At 42.9% G+C, this 19778-nt stretch overlaps 1 protein-coding gene across 1 annotated transcript in view; it reads left to right on the top strand.

Annotated features, from left to right (window-relative positions):
- Positions 1-7235: 7235 nt before the first annotated feature.
- LOC311131892 (zinc finger transcription factor Trps1-like) overlaps positions 7236-19778 on the top strand; it is a gene marked incomplete at its 5' end in the record, with an annotated part of 34377 nt that continues 21834 nt past the window's right edge. Inside the window, one exon of the mRNA XM_084165009.1 lies at positions 7236-7247. Coding sequence (XP_084021135.1) covers positions 7236-7247 — 12 coding nt within the window. The remainder of the gene's footprint in view (positions 7248-19778) is intronic.

Raw genomic sequence — 19778 nt, 5'->3', positions numbered from 1 at the left:
TATAAGCCTGCTTGTTTCCAACATTAGGACTGTTTTCCTCAAGAAATGTAGTCTGCTTCATGTTTTGTTTCCTTGCCACGATACCTCTGAGTATTGCGATACTGGTGTTGTGACAACCCTAGTTTAAGCAGTCATACATGACTGTTGGGTGTGTGATACCATACCTTTAGCTCCCTGGTGCAGCAGAGCTGACATGCTAAAGATGAAGTTCCAGCTGATGTCTGTGGAGGGGGTCTTGACCACGCTCTGGCTGTTCTCTAGACAGCGGTAACGCTGGAACATGTCCCAGGCACTGTTGGTGGCCACATCACCTCCCTCAGAACCAGTGAAGATCTCCAGGTTCTTGCAGTGGGGCATCAGCATAATCTATAGAGAGGAAAGAAAGATATAGAGGATGGAATTAGATTTAGTATGGAGTCAAAGGGCTGAATAGCAACTTCAAATCCTTGTAGTGACATCAATGCATGATGTACGCAAAAGTCTCAATTGTGTCTAGGTGTTTAATAGTGTGTGTGGGAACTATCCGAGTCGATGAGTGTATATGGGGACTGGACATCACTGAGTACAGAGTAGAGCAGCAAGCTCAGACGAATAGTGTAGTCCATCCCTGCCTCAACACCACATATCTGAGGAGAGAGAGAGACAGAGAGAGAGAGAGAGAGGGATGTCACACAACACTGGTCTGGGGAGCACCACATATCTGAGGAAAGAGAGAGAGAGAGAGGGATGTCACACAACACTGCACTAAATCACACACAAGAAAAGTGTGTGCTAACAAAACACAGGCCTGTAATACAGGGTGTATACAGACTCAGTAGACAGTACACACACACTTGCATATAAAGACCCATTACTCACTGTCATGTGCAACAAACATACAGAGAGAGAGAGAGAGACTAGGTGTGTGTTTACCGTGATCCAGGGTGGAGGAATATCATCTGGTTGTCGTCATCAGGCATGTTGTTGGCACAGCGGCTGTTTGTTGAGATCACACTGGGACGCATCACTGTCATCGACACCTCCTCCCACTGGTCCGGTAACTACGCCAATACACTAGGTACATAGACTTTGGAGTTTGATACCCCTGGTCAGGACTCCACTGAGGAAGGTGGAGGGATACATATGTGCTGCGTTAGGGAACACCCATGACCCCAAAAGTCTTAGAAGCAAGTTACATTAAGGTCAAAGGAGACTCACAGGTCCAAACTTGGCGTCCTCAGCCTCGTAGGTGTAGTGGTCCAGGGCGATGAAGTGATGACTCCACCTTGTCAAACATATAGTATGCTCTCTACACACACGCACACACTGACCCAGTTGAAAAGTTTTAACATCTTGGTGTTGCATTCAAGGTAACAGTCCATTTAAAGACTGCTACTATGGAAAATAATTTTGCCAAATATGTGATAAAATGTGGGACTGAACTGAGCTGTACCAATACACGCCACTCGTCAGTCAGTATGTCTCAGTATTGCATAGCCTGCTGTCATTTCATGCCCAACCCTCGTCCTGGAGAGCTATCCTCTTATATGTTTTCACTTCATCCCTTACCTAACCTACTTGTACACATTCAGTGTAGAACCATCCTCTGTATAGAACCATCTTTCTAACCAAATAGACAGCAGTTGGTCAAAGTCAATAACATGTCATCCTTTCTACGTGACAAATGTCCTAATAACAATGCCTCCATACATCGGCAAAGCTGTATTAGAGGAACTCTCAGTACCACTAATGATTAAGTTACGGGGGTGATTGATAGAAGTCAAGGTTACCTGCAGGAAGTCCCCAGAGTGCTGAGCATAGAGGAGAACCAAGGTACTTGGAACAGAATGGACTCCTGTATCTCCTGTCGCTGTCAGCTAAGCAGAGAACAACCACCACATAGTGAAAGTGGGCCTGCATGGAGAGGGGGATTAGAGAGAGAAGATGGTTAGAGATCATTCTCTTTTATTGTTACTGCACAAAAACTGCCAGAGTAAAAGTAATTAAATCTGTAGCGATTAACAATATTGTCTATTTAATTCAGAGTTTGAACTCTCTTGGCTCCCTCTCGGCTGGCCTCACCCCATCTCAATCAAGGGCCTCTTCCCCAGTGAGGGCCTTCCCTGTCTGTTCTCATCCTGCCTCTCCATCCTCCGCCACTCCCTCCCAGTAATGCTGGTCTTCCAAGTCCTCCTTCCATACTAACCCCTGGTTAACTTAGCTAGCTAGTTATCGAGCTACAATGCTCTTGGTAAAACCAAAGATACTGGTAACTTTTATATGTGGTTAAATGTTAGCAGCTAGCTAACTCTTCTTAACTAGCTGCTAGCTAATGCTAACCTAGCTTGCCTAATCAATAGCCTGCTTTCATAACAGAATACCCTTTTTGTCTTAATTTAAGGTTAGGGTAGGCAGAAGTTTAGCGGGTGCGATTAGGGTTAGGTTTCAAATCAGATTTTAAGAAGATAAATTAATAACTATTATTACTTTGTGGCTGCGTTAACTAATGACGAACATGTTCAATGGCAAGAATTCTCACCTGTAATGAAATGATAGTAAAAGATTGCAGTTGTCAGAGTAACATTTTTTGGTGTGAGAGGAGAAATCCATATGGGGATGTGTTGTATTTGTGAGAGCGCAGTAACTTCTGAGCCTTGACATGTAGTATCTCTGCACAAACCCCCCCCAAAATCTCTGCTCTCTAATTAATATTTTGCGTGTGGCAATGATGTTCAGCTCGCTCAAAGTCACACTTGCAACTCAAGTTTCATTTGTGTGCCCCCGCTGCCTGTGCACTCGCGGTATCCATCCTCTGCGCTCTCGACTCGGTGTTTGCTCAATGATGTTTCACCTTGCTCGACAGCGGCATCTCGCGAGGCTGATTTGTCACCATACTTTATCATGCTGCACTCCCCTTCCATAATGAAGTATTGAATGGTGCTTAGAGACGCACAGCTGACCTTTAGTTCCTGTTATTGATTGAATTTGACATTTTGACAGGCCCTTGTTACAAGGGTGAGCCTGGTCGCACAAGGACCCTGATGTCACGGGAGGGAGGCGGATGTGTTACTAACAGAATTGACCAGATTTACTTCACACTAATTGGCCAACCGGAGATTTTTTTTTAATTAAATGTTTTAGGCATTTTTTTTGTTGCTTTTTAACATTTTTTTTTTTCATGTAGCCTAGGCCTACTGGTTGTATACATTTGGGATCTATTGTCCCACAACTGTCCTAGAGTCTGTTTGGAATAGGCTGTTTCTTTCTTGACAAGCTGACCAATAGAATAGGCAAACTTTTCTAATAGTAGATTGACATAGGCTAGGGATTTTGCTATTTGTTACTCGCTTTGTTGGCTGAGGAAAAGTTAATGTGGACAGTTATTCTAACATCTTCAGTGCACATCAGAATTCGGTAATAATTTTGCCAAATGTCCGGTGCCACATTTTCCTAACGGAAACCGGTGGCGCACACTATGCTGTGTGCATAGTGTGCACCACCGGAGGTTGGTGGCACTTTAATTGGGGAGGACAGCTCGTGATAATGGCTGGAGTGGAATAGGTTGAATGGTATCAAGTACATCAAACACATGGTTTATTATAAGCCAACCTATTATGAGCCGTCCTCCCCTCAGCAGCCTCCACTGGTGTGCACTAAGCTTCCATGCATGGTTAAAAAATCTATTAGAAAGCTCCTCTGTAATTTCAGATATCCCCTGTTATGTCCTCTGTGTTATTTCTCTCTAACCTCAGGACCCGAGCTCTTTTCACAGTCACTGCACTGTCTAGAGAGGAGGCTGTGTAGAATAGATTCTCCTCGATGGCGACGGTATGAAACAAATGGAACCGCCATGGAACATCGATTCTCCTCGCGTGTGTTCCTTCTGATCATTGCACCACATAGAGAACACAGGGGAGGAGGAGCTTTAGAGATGGAATGGGATTTGCTCCACTCGATAGGCGGCACATGTCCGGAACGTAGTCCATAATCATGTGACCCTAGCACAGCGCCTTCGAAGGTGCTCTGTGTGGCCTCTATGGAGAGATCTCTAAATCTAATTGTGTGTGTGTGTGTGCGTGCCTGCATACATGCATGCTTGTATGTGACATGAGATGAGCACCAAGGCTCAGATCTGTCCCCCCTGGACCCAGAGACTGTGAGAGAGGTAGAAATAGTCATTCATGTTACATTGTATTGTATTGATCTCAGATGCTTCTCTCCTCTGCTCACACCTCTGTCCTCTTCTCCTCTGGGTGTCGAGGGGATTTTCCCCAACACGCCTGCTCCCCACCCCGCAGTTAGCATCCCCGGCCTGTCTGCTGGCTCTGGTGTTCTGGTTAGCCAAGATGTGTTTCCCAAACTCAGTCCTGGGGACCCCAAGGGGGGCACATTTTGTTTTTTGCCGTAGCACTACACAGCTGATAAAGCTTTGATTATTTTAATCAGCTGTCATTTTGAATGCATAGCTATAGATGTGAAAAGTCCCAAGGTGGGTTTGGTATAAACCAAGAAGCTACATTGACCTATTGTTCTGTAGGAGGGGTTAATGGGTAGAATAACGTTTGTTTTATTATGTCCCTGGAAAGAAACTTAGAAGTGTAGACGTTTTGTTGTTTATTTATCAATTTAGAGTCACTGCACACACACACACACACACACACACACACACACACACACACGGCTATTCGTTTTCTCCACAAACCTGTGCAATTTGTCTGGGTGTGTGTTGATGGCAGGTTTGATCTGCTAGTGTCAGTCACAGGAAGGGTTGATGTCGAAGGTCAGCCAGCAGCTGCCCGTGGCACATTGCTCTCGGTGTGTGTGTATATTTGTGTGGTTGTGTTAAGTTTGTACGTGCATGTGTGCATTCCTGTGTACGTGTTTGTGTTTGCTCTCAGTGCTTTCTCCCTAACCACCACTAATAACAAAACAACTGGAGCCACAATGCAATCAATGTTCCTCCAGCCCCAGCCTCAGCCTTAGCGCCAACAGTAGGGAATTGTCACAGGGTAAAGCTACGGGAGTTCACTGCTAGGTGAACCAGCTTCAAACAGCTGAAAATACAATATTTTTTGTTATATATTGGAAAATATACACTACCGTTCAAAAGTTTGGGGTCACTTAGAAATGTCCTTGTTTTCTAAAGAAAATAAAAAAAATTGGTCCATTAAAATAACATCAAATTGATCAGAAATACAGTGTAGACGTTGTTAATGTTGTATATGGCTATTGTAGCTGGAAATGGCTGATTTTTAATGGAATATCTACATAGGCCTACAGAGGCCCATTATCAGCAACCATCAGTCCTGTGTTCCAATGGAACGTTGTGTTTGCTAATCCAAGTTTATCATTTCAAAAGGCTAATTGATCATTAGAAAACCCTTTTGCAATTATGTTAGCACAGCTGAAAACTGTTGTGCTGATTAAAGAAGCAATAAAACTGGCCTTCTTGAGACTAGTTGAGTATCTGGAGCATCAGCAATTGTGGGTTTGATTACAGGCTCAAAATGGCCAGAAACAAATAACTTTCTTCTGAAACTCGTCAGTCTATTCTTGTTCTGAGAAATGAAGGCTATTCCATGCGAGAAATTGCCAAGAAACTGAAGATCTCGTACAACGCTGTGTACTACTCCCTTCACATAACAGCGCAAACTGGCTCTAACCAGAATAGAAAGAGGAGTGGGAGGCCCCGGTGCACAACTGAGCAAGAGGACAAATACATTAGAGTGTCTAGTTTGAAAAACAGATGCCTCACAGGTCCTCAAATGGCAGCTTCATTAAATAGTACCCGCAAAAGACCAGTCTCAACGTCAACAGTGAAGAGGGATGCTGACCTTCTAGGCAGAGTTGCAAAGAGAAAGCCATATCTCAGACTGGCCAATAAAAAGAAAAGATTTAGATGGGCAAAAGAACACAGACACTGGACAGAGGAAGATTGGAAAAAAGTGTTATGGACAGATTAATCGAAGTTTGAGGTTTTCGGATCACAAAGAATAACATTTGTGAGACGCAGACCAAATGAAAATATACTGGAGGAGTGCTTGATGCCATCTGTCAAGCATGGTGGAGGCAATGTGATGGTCTGGGGGGTGCTTTGGTGGTGGTAAAGTGGGAGATTTGTACAGGGTAAAAGGGATCTTGAAGAAGGAAGGCTATCACTCCATTTTGCAACGCCATGCCATACCCTTGATTGGAGCCAATTTCCTCCTACAACAGGACAATGACCCAAAGCACAGCTCCAAACTATGCAATAACTATTTAGGGAAGAAGCAGTCAGCTGGTATTCTGTCTATAATGGAGTGGCCAGCACAGTCACCGGATCTCAACCCTATTGAGTTGTTGTGGGAGCAGCTTGACCGTATGGTATGTAAGAAGTGCCCATCAAGCCAATCCATCTTGTGGGAGGTGCTTCAGGAAGCATGGGGTGAAATCTCTTCAGATTACCTCAACAAATTGACAACTAGAATGCCAAAGGTCTGCAAGGCTGTAATTGCTGCAAATGGAGGATTCTTGGACGGAAGCAATTATTATTAACCTTGTCAATGACTACATTTCCTATGCATTTTGCTATATTTCCTATTCAAACTCATTTCATGTATGTTTTCATGGAAAGCAAGGAAATGTCTAAGTGACCCCAAACTTTTGAACGGTAGTGTATTTCACAGCGGTTTAGATGGCACAATGATTCTCTATACTATACTTGCTTGTTTTGTCACCTAAACTGAAATTAGGTGAACTATTAGCTAGAATGTTAGCAACCAGGAAATGGCAGAGTGTTTTATGTGTATTTCACCTTTAAATACATCTAAGCAATTAAGTTGGGAATAGGGTTTGATTATCGCAGTGGACGCAGCCTCTGTTGTTGTTGTTTTTCTGTATTATTGTTTATTTTATGTTTTACCAATATAAGGACTTTTTAGCGCCCATTAGTGTGGAACAATGTTGAAAGAAGTGCTAAAGCACAGAGTGTTCCCTGTTGTCTCTGTCTATCTCTATATGTTCAATCAGGCCAACAACAATAAGGATAAGTGTTACAGGAGGGGGTCGCAGTTCCGGAGCAACCCACTAGGTGTCATCCTCCGACAACCTTAGGCACCTCCTCACTCACAGTCTGGACTAATCACGATCCTATTGGTGTCACCTGTGTCTACCTGTTCACCTGTGTATTTATGCCCTCACTTCCCTGTGTTCCCTTGCTCAGTTTTCTTTGCTAGTTTCACTATGCCTAGCAGTACTAATCAGTTTCTGATCGCGGGATGTATGGACAGGTACGTGAGAAGTGTTCTCCCTGTTTATTTATTATTTCAGTCACCGTTAGTATTTCGTATTTTGGCTGTCAGCCTGTTTTTGGAGACTTATTTGCTCCACCTTTCTTTTATCGTGTTAAGTCCGTTGTTTTGTATCCTGGCTTCGGGACCACCAGTAAAGATCCTTGTTTCACCATCTCTGCCTACTGCCTACTGTCTATCCTGCACCGCACCTGGGTCACACCTCACACCAACCCTTACAGATAAACAGTAAAAACATGGGTCTCTAGGTAGTAGAGAGGACTTGCTGTTTCACCTGTCAGATTCCATGGTAATGATATACAACAGTCGCCGGGGTAACAGTGTTGTGATAGAAGTAGATTTAGATGTGGAGCAAGATTTGATTTACTGAGGGATAATATGGTGCAACTGTGGACTACAAAGGAAACACTTGCACGTACACACACACACACACACACACACACCTGCGCAGTCATTGTACTTATTTAGAATAGGTGTGGGGCCCCATCTCATTAAAAGGAGACTGGATGTCACCAGACGCCAGCCCCCAGTCAGTCTGGCCCCCCCTCCCCTCTGTCTGCACCCTCCACAGAGATTTACAGTAGCCCAGTTAACGAAATGTGTGCGTGTCTGTGCATTTGTGTGCGTACGTGTGTGATATGTGCTACCATATTTAAGGGATTGGCGGGCTAATTAAGCTTGGTCTGTGAGCATGCTCGCTAACTGGGGGTCAACAAAGAGTCACTGTTTGGGGAGAGAAGGGTGGGGGGGGGGGGTCTTTAGATATTAGAGGTAGTGAAAATTGGAAACAGACTATCCATTCAATTAGCCAGAGGGCAGGAGAAATGGGGCCCAGGCAGCGTAACACACACACACTCTCTCAGAACTCCTCCAGGTCCAGATGGAATGGGTAATAGGGGCACTGCTCTGCTCCCATTAAAGTGTAGCAATCCCTTGACACAAGCTGCAGGCCTGTTCAAATGCCCTGGGTCTGGCTCCCCTCATACATACGTATGAAACATATAGAGGAATGTATGAAACATATAGAGGAATGTATGTCTGTACATGCGTACAGGATCCCCACCTCCCAGTCCATTGAATCACTGCTCACCCAGAACCAGTGACTTTACTCCTCCTCTCCTCTTCCCACTACCAGCTCCACTCTCCATGTTAAACTGATTAATCCCCGCCCTCCCCCGCCCTCCCCCACCCCCCATATGCCCATCTCCTCCGTCCCTACTGTTTACCCATAATGCAGCAAAGAAATTCCATCCCCATCGTCCTTTGTCTGTAGCGTGCCACGAAATGATGTTCAATATTCATAGTTGTCATTCTCATCATGCACCCGGCACAGGCCCCATTACTTTGAACTGAAGTTTTATCTTCTGAAAGACAGTTTTCTGATATTCATTCGCTCTCGTCACCCACAGTGATGGGCAAACAGGCGAGGGGAGTGAGAGCTCTCAATAGAGCCCCTGATAGGTTTTAGATATTAAACTCTATACAGAATCATTCCAGTAGTAAATGGGCATGTTAAAGCGTTTATGCGGGCAGATCTGAATGAGTAGAGACAGGAAGGGAAGGGGGTGGACGGCAACACTGCGGCTAGCTAGTGCTCTGAGATGGATGTGCATGGATAGCTAACCACACATGGGTGACTGACTGGGGATCAAAGATGTACCGGATAAGTATCCATCCACATTTAAGCTACACATGACACGCAATTTCTGAAACCATGTACTGTACATTCAGTGAATGCGTGAGAGGAGTATTTAGATTACTCTCTTACACGGCAGTGATCAAATGTATCCATAGTGTTCAATTCATTTAGTCTCTCATGTGCAATAGAACATAAAAATATAATAATACAAAATATAAAAATAGACCAAGGATTCTATTTTGTTTTCAACCGACATATCCTTGTGGATTTTTTAACGATGATTCACAAATTATTTCTTTTATTTCGTGTGAGTGTGTGTGTGTGTATGCGTCTGTGTGTGATCCTAAAATAGGTGTCCTTCCTCTTTCTCTGGCCCCATGTTGCGCTCTGTGACCTGTGCGCCTGCATTAACGCGCTGGAGAGGAAGGGTCGAGGTTCGGGGGAAATGAGTGGTGCTGGGGAGTTCACGTGGGTCAAGGTGAACAGGGAACACAGGAAAATACCATGACAGACTTTAGAGTGTGCAAAGCTGTCATCAAGGCAAAGGGTGGCTATTTGAAGAATCTCAAATAAAAAATATATTTTGATTTGTTTAACACTTTTTTGGTTACTACATGATTCCATGTGTGTTATTTCATAGTTTTGATGTCTTCACTATTGTTCTACAATCTATCTATCTAATCTATATACACTGAACAAAAATATAAACGCAACATGTAAAGTGTTGGTCCTATGTTTCATGAGCTGAAATAAAAAATCCCAGAAATGTTCCAAATGTTCCTTATCTCCTGAGTGGCGCAGTGGTCTAAGGCACTGCATCGCATTGCTAACTGTGCCACTAGATCCTGGTTCGAATCCAGGCTCTGTCGCAGCCGGCCGCGACCGGGAGACTCATGGGGCAGCGCACAATTGGCCCAGCGTCGTCCAGGGTAGGGGAGGGAATGGCCGGCAGGGATGTTGCTCAGTTGATAGAGCATGGCGTTTGCAACGCCAGGGTTGTGGGTTTGATTCCCATGGGGGGCCAGTATAAAAAAATATGTATTCACTAACTGTAAGTCGCTCTGGATAAGAGCGTCTGCTAAATGACTAAAATGTAAATGTAAAAATGTACACAAAAAGCTTATTTCTCTCAAATGTTGTGCATAAATTTGTTTACATCTCTTAGTGAACATTTCTCATCTGCCAAGATAATCCATTCACCTGACAGGTGTGGCATATCAAGAAGCTGATTAAGCAGCATGATCATTACACAGGTGCACCTTGTGCTGGGGACAATAAAGGCCACTCTAAAATGTGCAGTTTTGTCACACAACACAATGCCACAGATGCAATTAGCACACTGACTGCAGGAATGTCCACCAGAGTTGTTGCCAGAGAATGTAATGTTAATTTCTCTAATAAAAAAATACATAATAATTTTTTAGAATTTGGCAGTACGTCCAACCGGCCTCACAATCGTAGACCACGTGTAACCACGCCAGCCCAGGACCTCCACATCCGGCTTCTTCACCTGTGGGATCGTCTGAGGAGGGTTGCTGAGGAGTATTTCTGTCTGTAATAAAGCCCTTTTCTGGGGAAAAACTAATTCTGATTGGCTGGGCCTGGCTCCCCAGTGGGTGGGCGTAGCTCCCAGGTGGGTGGGCATATGTTCCCCTGCCCAGTCATGTGAAATCCATAAATGAGGGCCTAATTTATTTATTTCATTTGACTGATTTCCCTCTATGAACTGTAACTCAGTAAAATCTTTGAAATTGTTGCATGTTGCGTTTATATTTTTGTTCAGTATATATCATTTTTTACCCCACTCCATTGTCATCTCATCCTGTGTCGTGCTGAACTGGGGTTCCAGATCAGGGTCCCAGGTGGCCAGCATGTAGGATCCGTTCACCAGTCCACCTCAGATAGCCTCCCTCCTGGCCAGAATGGCTCTTCTGCCGACCTGCTCCCCGCCCTCCGTACCCTCCTCCTCCCGGCCTGAATGGCTACTCTGCCGACCTGCTCATCTCTCTCCAAATTCTCCTCCTCCCAGACAGAATTGCTCTTCTGTGACCTGCACACCTCCCTCCGAATCCTCCTTCTCCCGGTCAGAATGGCTTTTCTGGTATTCTGCTCTGTTTCAGCCCTCCAGGACACTATTGGCTCTAATTGGCTAGGCTGCGTTTATAGTCAGAAGACTGATGAAGGTGTCGGCCTCATGGCCGAAGTGCCTGATCTCCTATTCCAGTCGTTTAGAGGAGGACCTAATACAATAAAGTGCCATTCATTATCCCCTGTCTGAAAACACCCTAATCATCCAAATTAAGCACAACGAAATTTCCCTCCGTCCTCGGTTGGGAGGGAAATAAATTCTCCCTCTCTCTCTCTCTTTATCCCCTCATTTGGAGGACTTACTTGTCCAAGGTTACTAGGCAATTAAGACCTATAGCAGGGCTCAACTAACTTTCTCTGTCTCGTTGCCATGCTGGCCGGGTACCCACGCAACTCTGTTTCTTAAAGTTAGTCTTATTTTGGTTCATTTGAGGTTTTGGGAAACAGTAAATAACCTCGTTCTCAGAGATGATAAGGCTTGGATAACACTTCCAGACTCAGAGTGAAGGAGAGGTATACGTCCCAAATGGCACCCCAATCCCTATGTAGTACACTATTTTTGACCAGAGGCATATTCGCACTGGTCAAAAGTAGTGCACTGTATAGGGAATAGGGTGTCATTTGGGACTCAGGCCAGGGTTCTGCATCTACACCCCCGCATTTCACACGTATTGAGTAGATCATGTCAGGAAGCCTCTCCTCTATGACTATTAGACGATTGACTACATTGCCCCAAACGAGCTACTTTTCCTTCATTAAACACGTAGGTGGCAGCTAACTCAGTTTTCTCCCTTCAGTAGACTCAGCTTTGCGGTTGTGGCCGAGTTGTCGTCACAGTGAGAGAGAGGGGGACGCTCTGTCCCCTTGTTAATGTGATTTGTGTTGCTTACTGAAGACATGGCGCTAGCCTAGCATGACTGTAGAGAAAGTGACCCTCCTTTCCTTGTAACACCTCATCCGATGATGCAACATGTTTTTCTGGTTCTTTGATTTGAGTGTTGGGACTATTTAGGCCACGGGGGTGCTGGTTTGGGGAACTCCGCTCAGACATCATAAGTGTCTATGGCAAAGACACACTGTTGAATAAGATGTTGTGCGACGTGCTGTAGTGTACTGTAGGCTAGTCTGTATGGTAAATTGATGTGGTGGTAAGTACAATGTGGTGCAACGTACCTGAGTACTGTAGGTTTTTCTGAGTCTGTGGTGCTGTGTGGTTTATTTCAGTTTAGACTGTGTCACTGCCTGCATGGAACCATGACTGCCTCTCCAGTAGTCTAATAAATGTAGTCCATTGGATTTCCTGCATCCACTGTGTTACTTTAGGTTCAGTGAGCTCTGTAGGGATTATTTAACCTTTACAAATTGAACAGAGCTACCAGGTGCCCAGACTATTGTAAACATGACGCTCTTCAATTTATCCTCTCTCTCTCTCTCTCTCCATGGGTTATTTTGTAAAATAGGGTGAGAGGATGTGTAGAGACCTTGGTAGACAGATTCTAATATAAATACAATAAATATGCTGAAATTCTGCTGTGAAAGAGTATGTATGGATGGAATCTCCACAATACTTTACCCTTTTTTATTTTTGTGTGGTCACAAAGGAGCTTTCTGTTTCCAGACAGATTCACCCTAACACGATCACATGTATTTATTTTCCTACTAGAATTATCTTTGGACGATGACTATGATTATTCTGGCTATGTAACCACTGGAAAAATAGGACAGTGCACTCAGCTGCAAACTGAAGGGTAGAACTCTCTCTGCTTCTGTAAATGCTCCCATCAGCTCATGTGCAGGTAGTGAATGGTGTACAGTGTACAGAGTGGGAAAAACGGTCAGTGGTGAGGGCTGTGTTTGTGTGTGTGTGTGTTTCCTTTCAGGGCGAGGTGAATTGAGGTTTGTGTGTCCTCATTTCCACAGAGCTTTACGGCACACATACTATTAAACCAAATTGTGCCAGAGTTTACCTCTGGGCAGTTATCTTGGTGTCTCTATCTTAGGCGATATTACGATACTATCGTCTATTGAGGATGATTGACAGCCATCGTCGATGGTGACGACATCGTGATGTGACAGATGATAATTAACCTATTTCAACTTGGCTGACCTCGCGCAGTAAAGAGAAGAGCGAAGTCAGGCAGTGCATGGGTGACATTCCGAGTAAATTGCCGATATTCCTATTTGCTATAGCTTATTTCAATTAATATGTTATATTTACAGAATGCAAGAGAACGATGTAGACATGGCTAAGTTTCACCAAAGCAGCGCAAAATGTCCGGTCATAAAAAGTTTTTTCTCACTCTCCAATAGTGGGTGATTTCTGCCGCCGCAATATTTCATGATTAAACAATTAATCTATCTAATGGAGTTCAAGGCTATCGCAGAAAGTTTAAAGTTGTTTTTAATAAACTACCAATATGGTAGGCATATGGTAATAATGAGAGAGATTGAACAAACAATAGTAAGATAGAAAAATTGAATGAGAAATCTGAACAAACCTTATAGTTGAGCAAAGCATTAATATGACAGAAGTCATGCATGCATGCGAGGCCCAAAAAAAATAAAATCCTTGCAGTTGTGAAACAAATAGCCAAAAGCCTAATCCTACTAATTGAAAAATCATAAAAGCATTAGGACAAATTAAAGTTATGTAAACGTTTTAGTCTCCAATGTTTATTGAAAACATAAAGTTGCACAATGAGCACTTTTTTCTCTCAGATACATCGTTACAGTTGTTGATTAGCTAGCTAGCAAATGTTTTGCCATATTAGCATAAACGTGACATCTGTCAAAATACCTCAAAATAAGACATGGTATGTTTTGACCAAGTTTTTATTTGTTTTGACATTTTTTGTTGGGGGGTTTACAGGTACAATATCAATTTCAGTTAATACATTCAGTTTATATAACATGTACCCGTGGGGTAAATTAAAGTAAGAAATATATACAGAGAAATTATCATATTGATCAAAAAGGATTTTGTAATAGTAAAATTGGTATGTAAAGACAAATACATGTTGAGCTTGGGGGAATGGGATTTCTTTACATAACAATTTTACTATTACAAAATCCGTCACAGGCTGATAGATCACTAGTGTACTGCGATGAAGCCCTGTGACAAGTTATTGTAATTGGCGGTCAAAGAAAATATTTTTTTTTTTGCTGTAGATTTATTTGGGATGAGAACGACACAGATGATGGCATTTACAACAGTCTCTGAATAATTCTCTATTGAAATTGCAAAGCAGATTTTTCGATTGAATGAGGCCAGCAATTTGGAACCAAACGTCCTTCCCACTCCAGCTAAACATACTTATCACCTCAGGCAATGAACAATCCTCTATCCCACACACAATCGGCTGTAAGACATTCCACCCATACTAAGAGAGCAGACCTACATAACAAGAGACAGGTAAATTCATGAGGAGGAACTGTGCTAATTGTCCTTCTCTTTATCCTACCACACTGACTGACAGTGACCTCACTGGTCCTTTTGTGTCACACGGGTCGAGGTCACAGCTCTCTCAGAATGTGTTGATGTCATCGCATTCCCAACCTCCTTCCACGGAATGCCCCATTGTCTTGTGACTTCCATTGTCCTCCAGGTGAGATTATATTGTGCCTGTGCCACATATCCCCGCCTTTGGAGTGCCACACACTGTCACACACAGCCACACACAGCACGGGAGTGACAGGCGATGGCAGTGAGACAAGATGACAGGTGACACAGTTAGGAGTGAGAGCCATTGTACCAACCACACTGTAGCTTCCTGCCCCCTCTGTCATCCTGCCAGGATACGTCCTCCCTCCTCAGAACTGGGCTCTCAAAAGGACCCTTCATATCACAGGACACAGATAACACAGAGACTCACAGAGACAGAGAATACATTGAGACTAGTGAAAGGGTGAAAAGGAAAATGCATTTAGTTAAAGGGCTAGATGGAAAAACAGGGCATTGTTCCCGTTCAGGAATTGATTATAGTGGTGTACATAAGCCGTCCTTTATTTCATGTTGAACCAGCTTTCATCTTATGCTCTCTCTACGGTACGGGGTCCTGGTTCACATGAGCTTATTGTACACTGCTACTATTGTACTGAACATTTGCTATTTATGATACTGTAGATGTACAGTATGTTAAATGGCTCTGTGTGCTTCTAGGGTTAAACTATATGGATCTTTGATCTAATGATAGACTCGTGTCCCTCCTCCAGATACTCAACTCTCCTTTGATCTGTGCTCTTTCATATGTCTTGATGTGGCCTCATCAGAGGAAGCTGAAGGATTTAGGATGGCCTCAAAAACATTGGCATGTATTTATAGGGAGCATGGGAGCGGGTGCACATATGACAAACATTTTATTTACGATGACAACGGTTCTCTCTCATTAATACATAGGGTATTCTTCCTCAGCTAAGATCAGTTTAGTTAATCAAATATGTGCTGGGGAGTCCATATATTTCTGGTGTATTTAGCAGAGAAGGACTACAGGCATCTTTCTGTGGGTTAGCCTGGCTCTCAACATTTATAGCTATTACGTCTGTTGTCAAGCTGCATACTGTATTTCTCATTAAAGTAGGGGGAACAGAGGCCGCGTTGTGAGATCACCAATATCCATTAGGGCAAAAAAATAGAAAAAGAAGTGAGCGCAGAAAAAGAAAAAGTGAATGTCTGGTTTGGTGTTTAAGGTTGATTTAACGCTCCTATCCCTGTAATTTTGTGTCAGAACCTTTTTGAAAGAGAGCTTGCTGCACTTTGACTGGCACTGGCTTCCATTGCACTCTCATAATGTATGAGCTCAACCTCGCCACAATGCAGTGAGAGTGTGTGTCTGTGTCTGTGTGTGCCTGTGTTGTGTGTGTGCATGTTTGTCCTTGTGTGTGCATGTGTTCATGCATTAGTGTGTGTGTGTGCGTGCATGCATGCGCATGTTAGTGTGTTAGCAGCAAATTGAAGGGCACTGAGGAAAAGTGTATTCCCAGTGTTCTCCTTTTTTTCATGTGACCTCCCAAGATCCTCTTTTTAGATTCTGGCGAGGAATACCTCTTGCAGGAATAAATTAAACTTAATTTATTAAACTCAAACCGAATTATACAATTAGGGAAGCAATTTAGCGAGAGACACTGGATTTGCGTAAACCAGGGATAACCTCCTAGCAAGATAGGACTTGATGGTTCGATATGTCTGGAATTGTAACCAGATGTGCGCTGAAGGCAACGAGATGCTAGCTCCCATGCCCAAAATGTTGACGCAGGATTTCAGAAATTGAAATTGTCAGTAGGGGTTCACCTAATTTCCCCGCAGCTGATTAAATAATTGTTTATTTAATGTAAGTGCCCCTGCAGATTACTTAAGTGAATTAAATGTAATTTCATTTCAAGGGCTTTGTTTATAAGCAGTCAATTTAGACCACAAGCTCTCTCTCTCTCTCTCTCTCTCTCTCTCTCTCTCTCTCTCTCTCTCTCTCTCTCACACTCTTTGCCGCTCGCAACTATGGCAAGAATCTGTATGGTTTTATAATAATGAAGATGTCAGCCTCTTGTGTATCATCACTATCAGTCTCATCACTTCTGTGTTTCTCTGTGCTGCTTCTCATGAGCACACAGTCTCAGCTATTTATGTGTACTATAACCCAGTTGATATGGCTGAGACTTCAGAAGCAGTGTTATGGGAAAATTACTAGTTGATGTTTTCAACTCTAAAAAGAATAAGAATGCAATGGATTTTGACACAGGGACAGTGTTACAGTGGGGACATTTTTTATTTAGTCAGCCACCAATTGTGCAAGTTCTCCCACTTAAAAAGATGAGAGAGGCCTGTAATTTTCATCATAGGTACATGTCAACAATGACAGACAAATAGAGATTTTTTTTCTCCAGAAAATCACATTGTAGGTTTTTTATGAATTTATTTGCAAATTATGGTGGAAAATAAGTATTTGGTCACCTACAAACAAGCAAGATTTCTGGCTCTCACAGACCTGTAACTTCTTCTTTAAGAGGCTCCTCTGTCCTCCACTCATTACCTGTATTAATGGCACCTGTTTGAACTTGTTATCAGTATAAAAGACACCTGTCCACAACCTCAAACAGTCACACTCCAAACTCCACTATGGCCAAGATCAAAGAGCTGTCAAAGGACACCAGAAACAAAATTGTAGACCTGCACCAGGCTGGGAAGACTGAATCTGCAATAGGTAAGCAGCTTGGTTTGAAGAAATCAACTGTGGGAGCAATTATTAGGAAATGGAAGACATACAAGACCACTGATAATCTCCCTCGATCTGGGGCTCCACGAAAGATCTCACCCCGTGGGGTCAAAATGATCACAAGAACGGTGAGCAAAAATCCCAGAACCACACGGGGGGACCTAGTGAATGACCTGCAGAGAGCTGGGACCAAAGTAACAAAGCCTACCATCAGTAACACACTACGCCGCCAGGGACTCAAATCCTGCAGTGCCAGACGTGTCCCCCTGCTTAAGCCAGTACATGTCCAGGCCCGTCTGAAGTTTGCTAGAGTGCATTTGGATGATCCAGAATAGGATTGGGAGAATGTCATATGGTCAGATGAAACCAAAATAGAACTTTTTGGTAAAAACTCAACTCGTCGTGTTTGGAGGACAAAGAATGCTGAGTTGCATCCAAAGAACACCATACCTACTGTGAAGCATGGGGGTGGAAACATCATGCTTTGGGGCTGTTTTTCTGCAAAGGGACCAGGACGACTGATCTGTGTAAAGGAAAGAATGAATGGGGCCATGTATCGTGAGATTTTGAGTGAAAACCTCCTTCCATCAGCAAGGGCATTGAAGATGAAACATGGCTGGGTCTTTCAGCATGACAATGATCCCAAACACACCGCCCGGGCAACGAAGGAGTGGCTTCGTAAGAAGCATTTCAAGGTCCTGGAGTGGCCTAGCCAGTCTCCAGATCTCAACCCCATAGAACATCTTTGGAGGGAGTTGAAAGTCTGTGTTGCCCAGCGACAGCCCCAAAACATCACTGCTCTAGAGGAGATCTGCATGGAGGATTGGGCCAAAATACCAGCAACAGTGTGTGAAAATCTTGTGAAGACTTACAGAAAACGTTTGACCTGTGTCATTGCCAACAAAGGGTATATAACAAAGTATTGAGAAACTTTTGTTATTGACCAAATACTTATTTTCCACCATAATTTGCAAATAAATTCATTAAAAATCCTACAATGTGATTTTCTGGATTTTTTTTCCACATTTTGTCTGTCATAGTTGATGTGTAGCTATGATGAAAATTACAGGCCTCTCTCATATTTTTAAGTGGGAGAACTTGCACAATTGGTGGCTGACTAAATACTTTTTTCCCCCACTGTATATTTGATATAACATTATTATGAAGTGGTATAATTGCTAGCTAGTATTAGGTAAGTTTGCTTAAATAACTGAAATAACTTTTTATTCTTAACCTCTTCATCACTAGGCACCTGGCTAAAGTGCCTGCCTCGAAAATGCATGCCCAAATTGAATAGAGTATATCTCTAAAACGACAAGGGCTATAAACATAGAAAGGTAACACATGTGAGATGTATCTTGAAGTGAAATCATTAATGTGGGTATTACTGTGTCAGAGTACATGAAGCTAGAACACAGCATAAATTGGGAGGTTTTGATTCCGCCTGAAAGTAACTTCAGGTTTTATAGGGAATGCTTTATTGGACTTATGCAGCTGCAGCCCCTAAACACTATGGGACCATAGCCCAATATCTGATGAGTACTTATTTGAAGTTTGATGCCAATAAAGTAAAGTAAACCAAAGTTGTAGGGGTTTTAGTTGAAGTATGTTTAGGCGGATTACCAAATGGAGACATTTGGGTAGATTTGGGCACCATCAGTGCCATTTGACTTTTATCAGGTACCAGACAGCAAAAGTCATTTAATTTCACTAACATATCACTATATGTGTACATTTCATCAAAATACAACTGTTTTGATGTTGTTTCCAATGTTCTCCCAGACCTCTATACGTGTTGACTAAAGTGATCATTCCGTGACAAGAAATAATACACATAGCATTCTATTGTAAGTAAACTTGCGTGTGGGCCTCTATTTAGCCAATAAAAGTGTTATCATACAATAAACACAGACTCGATTGTGATCCTTGCAGGACTAGCTAGCTACATACATTCTAAAATATTTATTTGAGTAACTGAAGCTCAACGTAAGTTAACACTAGCTTAGCTAACTAGTTTAGCTAGTTAGCTAAGCTAGCGCTAACTTACGCTGAGCTTCAGTTACTCAAATAGATATTTTAGAATGTATGTTTTGTACTCATACAATAAATTAGTAATAGTAGTATTAGAAGTAATAAATAACAATGGGATTACATACTCTTCTGATGCTTGAGTAGGGCCCTGGACACGATAACCTTTGTTCTCGTTGTTGGGGTCTGGTTCATCCTCATTGTCCGATTCAGAGTCAATGGGGATACATGGAGTCCAACTTTAATCTGTTACAATTGCTAACGCCTCTGTAACTGTATATTTCTTACTAGAGCCTGCCATATTTTTATAAACCTTGCGTTTTCCCTCTGAAATTCAAATGCTTTTGTGCGCTCTGCGTAACCGTGCGTAATGCAGCAAGTCAACTAATGTTATACAATGAGGTGCGCACATGGATATTTCAACAACCGGTTGGTCGATTTTGACATGTGACCCCTCTATCGAAAGTTCTGGATCAGTAGAATTAGATTAGCACAATTGCAAGCCATTGGGATTGCATTATATATCCAGAAGATGGCAACAAAACAGTG

The sequence above is a fragment of the Coregonus lavaretus genome, assembly GCF_964263955.1.
Source record: "Coregonus lavaretus genome assembly, chromosome: 7".
NCBI classification, from domain to species: domain Eukaryota; kingdom Metazoa; phylum Chordata; class Actinopteri; order Salmoniformes; family Salmonidae; genus Coregonus; species Coregonus lavaretus.
The sequence above is the reverse complement of the archived record's forward strand: the minus strand, read 5'-3'. Positions and strand labels throughout refer to the sequence as shown.